The sequence below is a fragment of the Chiloscyllium plagiosum genome, unplaced genomic scaffold, assembly GCF_037043375.1.
Source record: "Chiloscyllium plagiosum isolate Xiang-an unplaced genomic scaffold, Cpla_swu_hap1 HiC_scaffold_43, whole genome shotgun sequence".
Classification (NCBI taxonomy): domain Eukaryota; kingdom Metazoa; phylum Chordata; class Chondrichthyes; order Orectolobiformes; family Hemiscylliidae; genus Chiloscyllium; species Chiloscyllium plagiosum.
In genome coordinates this window covers 6,759,764-6,771,871 of record NW_028270181.1, presented here as the reverse complement: position 1 = coordinate 6,771,871, position 12,108 = coordinate 6,759,764, and the positions used below count along the sequence as shown (strand labels likewise).

At 43.2% G+C, this 12,108-nt stretch overlaps 1 protein-coding gene across 2 annotated transcripts in view; it reads right to left on the bottom strand.

Annotated features, from left to right (window-relative positions):
- The window catches only part of LOC148137427 (cadherin-23-like), a 434,955-nt gene that overhangs the window by 210,458 nt on the left and 212,389 nt on the right, over nucleotides 1–12,108 (bottom strand). For both annotated transcript variants that reach the window (XM_087982496.1, XM_087982497.1), the window contains exons 7-8: nucleotides 6,870–7,064; nucleotides 2,396–2,524 (exon numbers count right to left, since the gene is read on the bottom strand). In XM_087982496.1, coding sequence (XP_087838622.1) covers nucleotides 2,396–2,524; nucleotides 6,870–7,064 — 324 coding nt within the window. The remainder of the gene's footprint in view (nucleotides 1–2,395; nucleotides 2,525–6,869; nucleotides 7,065–12,108) is intronic.

The following is a 12,108-nucleotide window of genomic DNA, read 5'->3' as shown; positions in this document are numbered from 1 at the left end:
GTAACAGAATATACTCAGACATACTGTATTTAAAACAGAGAGCCATCAAACTTTCTTGACTGGAAGCACATGGGATAAACTTTAATCTTGCAAAAGACTTGTACAACAGACCTTCTGCCCCATTAATGTAACACTTGAAGGACATAGCTGATTGGGCTTCATTGATACTTTGACACTTTATCTTTACTATTCATTCTAATTATCTTTAAATATTTAATGATAAGGATTAATGGTGTGCTGAGGAAGGCTGTACACAAAAATCAGGACAGTAATGAGGTGATTAACTGAAACACCTCAGGAAGATTTCCTTTGAACTAGGTGGTCTGTGAAGCATGGGAGCAGTGTATTTCAATCCTGCAAATAAGAAGTATATCTCTGTTGATCACCAGTTTAAAGCGTACACTGCCGTCTCCCCTTGGAATTACACAGTTGTGTAGAATCTATACCATACGCACAGGCTGAAACATCGATCTTTAACAGTGAAATCACCACAATCACCCAATGCTGAGCGTAAATTCATGTGAGAGCAAAAGGGGCATAGAAGGTTTGAGGTATAAGGGAAGTTCGGATAGGCGGGTTTTTTTTAAACTGGAGTGTGGGAATTTGAGAGGCGACCTTATAAAATAATATATAAAGACGTTTATAAAATAATGAAGAGTAGAGGTAGAGTTAATGGTAGTTTGCTTTTCCCCAAGATAAGGAGTCTCAGGATTAGGGGCACAGTTTTAAGGGGAGAGGAGAGAGATTTAAAAACGACACAAGAGGCAAATGTTTTACACTGCATGTGGAATGAACTTCCTGAGGAAGTGGTGGATGCAGGTACAGTTACAACATTTAAAAGACATTTGGATGGATACATGAATAGGTAAGGTTTAGAGGGATATAGACCAGGAGCAGGCAGCTGGGACTAGTTTAGTTTGGGATTATGGTTGGCATGGACTGGTTGGGCCAAAGGGTCTATTTCTGTGCTGTATGACTTCATGACTATGAAATGCCCTAGCTAGCGTACCCATTATAAGCACCATTACTAATACCCAAACACCTTAATCTTCCCCTATTTTGGGAAAGATCTTCACTTGATAAACAAGATGAGGTTTAACCTATCCTGTCTCTCAGAAATGACTAATTATTTCACATGCAATAAATCACATGCATCTGTGAAGACAGTTACTGTGTTTTGCTACATTCCACACACCAGTGATATCACAGCAGTAATAAGGTACATGGCCAGCTCATCTGCTCTGTTTGACATTGTTTTAGAAGAATCGTTTGTCTTAACTGTGAGAAACTCCTGTTCTCTCTGAAACACCCATTGAGTTAACATCTAAAAGGTAAAGTTGCTACAGTCCTACCACACAAGAAAAAGAGAGAGAGAGAGAGAGAGAGAGAGAGAAGAACTACTGGTGGTGTAACCTGAGAGTCTTCATGTCATCATGCCTCAGGTGAGGGGAGAGGCTGAGATGGTGACCTTCATGGTAACCTCAGTTGGTGTGAGAATTGAACCCACACTGTTTATGTTATTCTGTTTCATAAACCAAATGTTCAGGCAACTGTGATGGGGTGGTAATGAGGGGTCGGGAGGTGAAGGGAGAGGTGAGAGTATAGCTGGAGGGTAAGGAGGTGAAGGGAGGGGTGGGGCTGGGGTGATTGTCGGAGAATATGGAAGGTGTGGTAGAGGGGTGGAAGGTAGTTGGAGGGTGAGAAGGAATGGTGGAGGGTTTGGGAACGAGAGTGGAGGGTTAGGGCTTGGTGAGGTGGCGCAGTGCGTTCAGTTGTCAAGGGGTTGGGGAGTGGAAGTGGAGGGGTGAGGGTACTGCCAGACAAGAATACTGATTGGTCCTGGGTGGTGTCAATTATCTCACATAACACATGCTATCTCTATGCTACCCTAACAATTTAATAGTTTCAGATCGATAATTCAATATTGACCTAGATTAGATCTTCAACTGCCACAGGAGGAGTTAAAATTATTCCTTTAGATTGAGGTAAGCCTATACAAGCACATGAGTCTTGTGGCACAGTGGTAATGTCCCTACCTCTGGGCCAGAAGTGGGTTGAGTTCCACCTGCCCCAGAGGTGTGTCATTACATACCAGTTATTTCCAAAACTATTGGAATAAAATAAACCCTCAATTATCCTCATGTCCAGTTCAAGATTTTACAAAAATAGGGGGTCAATCTTTACCACTGAGGCCACCGTTGCATTATGAGTTACACAGGGTATAGTGGTGCTCCCACCACTGGCAGGATGCTATAATTACAGTGTGACAAATTTACAATAAGAGTTTACATTGCAAGGAGAACATGCCAGGATACTAATCGAAGTAATCCTCATCCAACATGCATTTCCAAATATCAACCACAATGGAGGAGACGTACAGAAAACTGCTACTCACAGGAGGGGAGTTCTCGTAAATGTTTGTGCTGTAAGGAAGATTTACAAATATAGGATCCATATCCTGGATATCAGTAATGGTGATTGCGAGGTTAGCCAGTGTCGAGAGAGGATGGTCTTTGTCCTGGTCCTGAAATAAAGAGAATAAATCTTCATGTAAATGAAATTATTTCCATGTGTTCTTTTGTAATCATGCAATTTATTTTGTAAACATTGATGGAAAAGAATATTGATCTGTCTAACAGAATAATTTTATATCCGAACTGACCCTAATGAATTGCCCCTTGGATGCAGTGAACTATCAGGTTTGGATCACAACAGTACAGTACAAAACAGCAATGGGTTGGGCAGCCAAGTAATCATTATAGTGATGTTATTTAGGGGAGAGAATTTGCCCAGGACACATACAGAACATCCTGACCCCTCTCTGTACAGCTTTGGTCCCCAGCTTTAAGAAAGGATGTACTGGCATTGGAAGCAGTTCAAAACAGATTCATTATGCTCCTGTGGGGATAAGGGTTGACTTATTAAGAACAGCTAAATGGGTTAGGCACTGAATGATTTAAGAAAGAAACATAGATTTTGAGAGGTTAATGATATCAAGTGGTATGGAGAGAGACTGGAAGTGTGGAGATAGAAGATTAGCCATGATCAGATTGAATGGTGGGGCAGAGTTGATGGGCAGAATGGCTGGCTCCTGCTCTTAATTTCTACGTCAATATTCCTCTGTGTATTTAGATGCACAGCTAATTCAATACATCAATGACATAAGCTAGACTGCAGATGCTGGAGATTAGAGTCAAGATTAGAGTGGTGCTGGAAAAGCACAGCACGAGGAGTAGGAAAATCTTCCTGATTTTCGGATGCTGCCTGACCTACTGTGCATTTCCAGCACCACTCTAATCTTGACTCTAATCCCAATCATCAATGACATCAATCCATTCTCATTTGGCTTTTATGTTACACTAACCTAGTTACAAGTGACACATTCTTGGACGATCATAAAACAGTTATTAAGGTCGTTTTCAAGCAAACTTTGAATGTTGTTCAAGAAAAAGGCACCGGTGCGAGATGTAAACAAGTTGGCAGTATGCACAAACAGGCGTTAAAGGGTGAGCTGTGTTTCTTTGAGAGATAACACTGGTCTAGTGTGTGACGGACGGCAGCAAAATAATTCATAAGAAACCTGTAAACCTCATTTCACATGTAAGGTTAATCCTTATTGGTTGACCTGTCTTTAAATTAAAAGGTACTCATGAGGGCTTATGATAAGCAACCGATCTCAGTGAAAGTTATTGGCCATTGAACCAACACATAGCAACTGACTGAATAGTATTGAGTTTGGTCTATTTAATTTTCGCAATTTTCATTTCATGGAATTCAGTCACTGGGAATCAGTCATACCTTAGACTTGTGACTCAGGGCTTAAGACTTGAAGCTCCCTCTATTACCAGCCTATATTTCACCGAGCTCTGGGAGTAAGCCGATGTTGTGTTAGATTTTGTACGTAGCTGGGATATTTCACCCACGTGTTCAATCGCAGTTCTACACTACATTGCAAACCACAAAAACCCTGACGTAACCCTAACCCAATGTAGTCACACTCATATTTTTGCGGGCAGAACCCTTATTTGGAACAGGATTCATCACTCCCTCCCCTATCACTGCAGATCATACAGGAAAACGGTCAAGGTTAGCCACCGATGGCTCTATCACTCTCAGTCTCAGCCTTGAGCCCACAGATTGAGGCCTGAAGACCCATCCCAGAAACTAAAAAACACAAAGAATAAATCTTGACTGACATTCCAACTGCAGTGCTGAGGGAAAGTCATACTGTCACTTGTGCCACCTCTCAAATGAGATGTTAAAACTGTCCACGGATTATTCTGAACAACTAGTCACATTCTAAGGTATCTCTTGGGCAGTCTTTTATTTTTCATTCATCCATGGGATGAGGGCATCTCCGGACCAGACCAGATAAGGATGGCAGGAAGGACATTAGATTAGATTAGACTACTTTACAGTGTGGAAACAGGCCCTTCAGCCCAACAAGTCCACACCGACTCGCCGAAGCGCAAACCACCCATACCCCTACATTTACCCCTTACCTAACACTACGGAAATTTAGCATGGCCAATTCACCTGACCTGCACATCTTTGGACTGTGGGAGGAAACCGGAGCACCCGGAGGAAACCCACGCAGACACGAGGAGAACGTGCAAACTCCACACAGACAGTCGCCTGAGGCAGGAATTGAACCCGGGTCTCTGGCGCTGTCAGGCAGCAGTGCTAACCACTGTGCCACCGTGCCGCCCACGAAGTGAGACAGATGGGCTTCTCTTGACAATCCACAATGGATTCATGGTTATCAGAGACTCCTATTGCTAGATTTTTATTGAATTCAAATTCCACCATCTGCCATGGGAGATTTTGAACCCGGTTCCCAGAATATTTCCTCAGTCTCTGGGTTAATAGACTAATGATAAGACAATTGCTACCCTTGATCTTTCCACTGAAGCGTGGAAATAGATTACTGGGTGAGTATCAGATTGAATCATAGAATCTCTGCAGTTGAAAGCAGGCCGTTCAGCCCATCGAGTCTACACCAACCCATCAAAGTGCACCCCACCCACACCCACCCCTGAAACCCTACATTTCCCATGGCCCATCTATCCAGTCTTTCCATCCCTGGACACTACAGGGCAATTTCGCATGGCCAATCCATCTGATCTGCACATCTCTGGACAGTACAGGGGTTTAACATTGCCAACCCACCTGAGCTGCACACCTTTGTACTGCAGGAGGAAACTGGAGCACCCAGAGGAAACCCATGCAGACACAGGGAGAATGTGCCAACTCCACACAGACAATCACCCAAGGGGGGAATCAGTCCCAGGTGCTTAAGGCAACAGTGCTAACCACTGAGCCAACATGCCGCCTGTGGAGGGAATGAATTTAGGTGAACAGGTGAGGCCATATTATTTCTTGAACTGGGGTTGTGCAAATGGCCTGATCTTTGACAGTTGGCTGAGGCTAGAATTGAACCTGGGACCCTGGTGCTGTGAGGCAGCAGTGCTAACCACTGAGCCACTGTGCCACAATAGGAGCTTCCTGTGCAGAAATTGGCTGCCCCATTTCCTACCTTGATACTGTACTTCAAAATATTTTATTAGTTCTAAAGAGATTTCAGACACCCGGAGGTCATGAAAGGTGCTGAGTATATGCAAATTTATTTTACTCTCTGGAAGTCAGAGGACAAATTTAGCCATTGTAAATGAATGTCTCAAATGCATCGAGTCAAACAGAATATTTTGTCTCTGGTGACAGAAGTCATTAGTGACTGCTAATTAAATTTTAAGTAAATGAATAATAGATGTCACCAACTGTGGGGTTATTTGTCACTTCCTCTGATTAATACGTTCACATTGGCAAAGAGCAAAAACAAATCACCTGTCAACTCGGTCTGTTGCAAAGGCAGCAAATGCACACCCATTAAACTTAAAAAATTCTGATTAGTTTATGTAAAACTTTTCCTATTGATTTTCTTCAGATGTTGTTAGTGGTTTACCATATTTGATTTCCTCACACCAGATGCTCCCTGCCTATCTCTTTTTGCACTGAATCAATAAAATACCCATCAACTATCAGGCTCATTCTATAGATGGCTCACTCTAAATCTCTGCAATTTACTAAATCGCTCACTTCTTCAGAGCCCCTTCTAAATCTTGCAACATCTTTTGTGTTTTCTAAATCTGCTGCTCCACGTCCATTTGCTCTCTAAGCCAACTATGGCTCAGTGGGGGGTCACTCTGGCTTGGAGTCAGATGGTTGTAGACCCAAGGCTTGTTCCAGGGACTGGTACATATAACCCAGGCCAAAGCTGCCTGACTTTTATAGAACCATAGAATCCCCACAGTTTGGAAAGAGGCCATTCACCACTGACCCGCCAATCAGCATTCTACCCAGACCCAGTCCTTACCATATCCATGCTACCCTGCATTTCCCATGGATAATCCACCTAGCCTTCATATCCCTGGACACTATGGACAATTCCCATGGTCAATCCACTTAACCTGCGCATTTTTGGACTGTGGGAGGAAACTGGTACACCCAGAGGAAACCCATGCAGACACAAGGAGAATGTGCAAACTTCTGCTGGAACCCAATCAGGGATTCAGCAAAGTGCAAGCTCATCTGCTTCACTCATGTCCTTTAGGGAAGGAAATCTGCTGTCCTTACCTGGTCTGGTCTACAAGGGACGCCCAGACCCAAAGCAACATGGTTCACTGTTCATTGTTCCCTGGGCAATTATAAATGGACAATAAATACAGGCTTAGACAGCAACACCCAAATTTCACGAGTGAGTAATATTAGAAAAAGCAGGAGATTAAAGTCAACCTTCCCCTGCTCCAGGGTAATGCATGTTAACAATTAAACACACAGTGCAGGACACTGAAGAACAAGCAAGTTTATACCGTTCCATTGACTTGTAGCTGATAGGCTCGGGTGGTCTCATAATCCAGTGGTCTTTGCACAGTTACAACTCCCCGGGCGCCATCAATGGAAAAGAAGCGTGATGGAGGTTGGAAGGAATAGAGCACACTGCCACCCGTGCCCTGGTCCTGGTCTGTCGCGTTCACTATGAAAATCGGGGTCCCTGTAGGGGTGTTCTGGGGGTGGGGTGGGGAGCGAGGTAAGGAAAGGTACCCAAAATTAGAAGGGTGAAATGACAAAAAACATTCAAAGAAGAATTCCATATATTCTGTCCTTTGAATTCACATTCTGATTACACTCAATTCAAAGACAAAGCATCTCAACATCACAGAGTTCCTTCCACATTCTTCTCTAGGAGTATAAGAAAATGGATATTTGAGGTCTGTTTCCTATTCAATAAGATCACAGTCAACCTTTGACCTCAACCCAGCTTCCTACACTATCTCTGTATGTCTCAATTACCACAGCATTCAACCTTATTCTTGTAAAAAGTCAATCACTGTGTATCTCCAGCTGTCTAGAACGGAGAATTTTCAAGATTCACAAACTTTTGAGTGAACATATTTCTCTTCATGTCAGTCTCAATGGTTTCACTCAGGCTTGGGGAAACACCCTCCCAGCATTTATCCTGGTGGGCCCTTGGAAAATGTCACACTTCTCAATTAGATTGCCTCTCATTCTTCCAAACTCCAGGCTAAAAAAGTCTAACTTACATGGTTTTCCTCACAGGAGAATATCCCTCACCTCAGCAATCAGTCTGGTGAACCTTCCCCCAACCTCGGGTGGGAATGTAAATGTAAGAATGTGAACACATTGGAGATGGCGCTGAAATGTTTCACAATAATTGTTCTGGGGATGAGGAGCTTCAATTGCATGGAGGAGTTGGTAAAGGGATGTAAGTTTGCTCGCTGAGCTGGAAGGTTCATTTTCAGATGTTTCGTCATCATACCAGGTGACATAATCAGTGAGGTTCTGGTGAAGCACTAGTGTTATGGCCTGCTTTCTATTTGTGTGTTTAGGTTTCCTTATGCTGGTGATGCCATTTCCTGTGTTGGTGACGTCATTTCCTGTTCTTTTTCTCAGGGGGGTGATAGATGGGATCCAAATCAATGTGCTTGTTGATAGAGTTCCAGATGGAATGGAGTTGGTAAAGCTCTCCTTGGAGCACAGAATTCTGAGTGAAAGTCTGATAGAGGTGTTCAAAATCATTAATTGTCTGGAGAGAGCAGATAGGGAGAAATTGCTCTCATTTACAGAAGGACCAAAAACCAGAGGATGCCAACTTAGGATGATTGACTCAAGCAACAGCTGTATGAATTTCTTCAAAGCAGTAAGCTGTGATCTGGAACACACCGCCTGTAAAGGATGGTGAAAGTCAAGCCAGAAACTCTCGGACGCCCAGTAGATAAAAATTTGGAGGGCAAAGGCTTGGAGAACTAGGGGAAAGAACGAGCAAGTGGGATTAATTTGATAGCTCCTTCAGGGTAAAGTGGGTCTATCAAACTGTGCACACTCCAGAGATCTTGTCAAGTGGCACAATCTCAAAAGGTATTAGGTTGAATCTGCAATGGAAACATCAGCATCTTTGGGACTGGAAACTAAAATGCAAGAAATCTTATGTAAAAATCCAATCAATTTACACTGAAAAATGGTAAGGTCTAAAATAGCAGTTACCGAGTGCCAAAGGCAATGACTGATGTTAAAGTTCAGAACAGAGAAGCCTTTAGATCTTTCAAGCAGAGATGTTGCATATTGATTTTCTGAAACCCCTTAAAGATTTCATTTTAATTACAGGAGCGTTCAGTAAATCAATTGCACATAAATCATCCAGGACTCCATCACTATTTTTTTTTCCTTCATTATTTAATGGATCCTTACTATGTAACATCAGTTTTGCCACTTTGAGTGGAAGAGTTTTTCAGAACCTAATAAAAATTCAGCAATAAAAGCAGTACGTTGTGTGGGGGAAGACAGAATGCAATATAATGTGTCTGTTAGCAAAGCAAAGTACAATTGGCTCACAAGTACATCAGGAACACGTACACCACAGTAATGTCCATACAACATACATTCCATACTTGGGAAATGAGCACTGCCTATATTTTGGAATATAGAATAGCTAAGACACAGAAATTACATAGTTTTATAGAATCCCTACGAAATGGAAGTAGACCATTTGGCCCATAGAGTCTACACCAACCCTATGAGAGAGTATCCCTACCCTATCCTTGTAACCCTGCATTTCCCATGGCTAGCCCACCCGGCCCGCACATCCCTAAACACTTGGGCAATTTCCCATGGCGAATCCACCAAACCTGCACATCCCTGGACTGCGGAAGGAAACCGGAACACCCGGATGAAACCCACGCAACCACAGAGAGAAATGTGCAAACTCCACACAGACAGTCACCCGAAAGTGGAATCCAACCTGGGTCCCTGGCGCTGTGAGGCAGCAGTGCTAACCACTGAGGCTTCATGGCACCCCATAATTGTCCTCCAGACAATTTTATAGTTCCATGCTGCATTGATTTTTCTTCATCCTAACTATCTAGGATAGTGAGGATAAAATATTTATCCCATCTCTGTTTAATCTCCGGGTTTCCATGCTCTGGGCTCAGGTTTCTATTTTCAGTCGTGGATTTTTAACAAAGCCGGTTTGGCTTCTCTTATTGCGATGCTGTCTCTGTTCCATGGGTGACTGAACACTGATGAATACCGAAACCCCATCAGTTGCCAGCGTCTATGCAAAAAAATGAGGACTCTACCCTGCAGTTGCATGCAGACAGTGCTGCAAGATAAAACTGAACGTGTGGGGATGAGCTGAAGATTAGGAGATGAAGTTTAAGAGTTTAATAGAACAGAAGGTTATTAAAAGAAATTTCTCAGATCAAGCAATCAATTTAAAAGGTCAATTGTAAGGAGAAGGGAAAGAGAGAGTGTAGAATGCAGAGTACAGAACAGAGATAAATCTCGAAATAAGAGGATCGAGGGAGTCAAGACAATATAAACAGCAGTGACAAGTGATTTATGGCAAGATTGAATTCTGCATAAAAGCAAACATGAAAGAAAAGCATAAGGAAAGACCGGGAAAAGATGGAATAGGGAAGCAAATATATTTTGGCTGTTTCTGACTAACTTACAAAAAACTAACTTACAGCACGTATTTTTTGTACTTGCTGGTGAGCGGGACATTCAACAACCAGAAATTCATTGCTTAAATTCTGAAAAAAGAATCCTTTTCTGACCCATTTCTTCACATTTAAACACCATTTAAATGTTTTACTCAATTATAAATGGGGCAATAAAGCACTTTTTCTTCAATGGTAACCCACTCAAATTAAACCATGGGCTGAGTATTCCCACTATTCTCATTGCGAATTCAAGGGAAGGGGAAAGATATTTTTCTCAAATATTTATCCGTCACTCAACATTCAACAGAAACAGAGATTTTGTTGGGGGCACTTGCTATGTAAGCATCAGCTCGATAAAGTGTAGCACTGGAAAAGCACAGCAGGTCAGGCAACATTCTGAAGGTTCCTGCTTGAAACGTCAACTCTCCTGCTTCTCGGATGCTGCCTGACCTGCAGTGCTTTTCCAGCGCCACACCTTTATCAACTCTGACTCTCCAGCATCCGCAGTCCTCAGTAGCTCCTGATTGATGGAAACATCAGCTACCATATCGCCTACATAATAGTAGCAACTGAAGATAAGATTTATTTTGATTTATTTATTGTCACATGTATTTAGTAACAAAACATAATGAAATATGTTGCGTAGTGTTGCCACTCCCCGGCACCATGTTAAAACACAAAAATAAGTGAAAACGTAGAACATAAAAGACAGGAAAATTAAGAAAAAGTTTCTATAGTGTGGAAACAGGCCCTTCAGCCCAACAAGCCCACACTGAACCTCCAAAGAGTAACCCACCCAGACCCATTTCCCTCTGGCTAATGCACCTAACACGATGGGAAATTTAGCATGGCCAATTCACCTGACCTGCACATCTTTGGGCTGTGGGAGGAAACCAGAGCAACCAGAGGAAACCCATGCAGACACGGGGAGAATGTGCAAACTCCACACAGTTGCCCGAGGCGGGAATTGAACCTGGGTCCTGGGTGCTGTGAGGCAGCAGTGCCAACCACAGAGCCACTGTGCCGCCCCGATGGCCCTTGTTATTAAATGCTCTGTAATGGGCCTGATGGTCAGACATTAGTCCCCTTCACCATGCTGTTGCTGAAACAAACGTCTTCACTCTTCAGCTTTATTTTGCCCACATTGACACCCTTGCCACGATGAGGCCTCACTGGACCTCAGCAATGCAGATGGCACAGATGCCACCAGGTACTGCACCAGCCCAAACTGTACTCCGCTACCGCCAAGAGTCTGCTTCGGCCCACTTCGCCAAGCAGCGGGAGAGCTGCTGGCTCTCATACTGGGCCCAAACCCATCTCCATCCCCATGGATCAGTGCTGGATACAGATGCTGCCGGGAACACAAACTCACATCTGAGTCAGTCACCGAGTTCATGCTGCTGGGCCCATTCGCTGCTATTCCGAATAGATGCCGTTGCCATGACTGGATTCTTCCCGAGGAGGTAAATAGAATAAAAGAGGAAAAAAACCCAAGAAACTATAAGAAAGGTGGGCAGAGCAGGCAAGCCCCATGCTCAGAAACCCCACTGCACTGCCATCTTACTGGATGATGTGCATCACTGACAGAGGGATCTAACTTGTTCTATTGTATGAGCCACAAAATGTTAGTATGCAGGTACAGCAAGTAAAAAGGTCGGTGAAATGCTTTCATTTATTAAGAGAGGAATTGAGCAAAAAGAGAAGGGTGTTATGCTTCAGTGACTTACAGCATTATTGAAACTACATCTCGAATTCCGTGTTTTTGATTTTGGTTTCCCTACTTCATAAAGAACCTAAATACTCTGGAAGCAGTGTAGGTTGATAGGCCGCATTGCCTTATGAGGATTGGCTGGACAGTTTGAACATATTTTCTCTGGAGATTTGAAGCCCAAGGGGCATATTGGTTGAAATGTTGAAATGAGAGATGGATAAGGAAAGGGTGTTTCTTCTTGTGGGTGAGTCCAGAAGTAGGGAGCTCTGCTTTAGCATCAGGGCTCACCTTTTCAGACAGTAATTGTCATTCCCTGGGTTGTTTGACTTTGGAGGAATCGGCCTTAGAAGGTGTTGGAGGTGGGACGGTCATTGAATA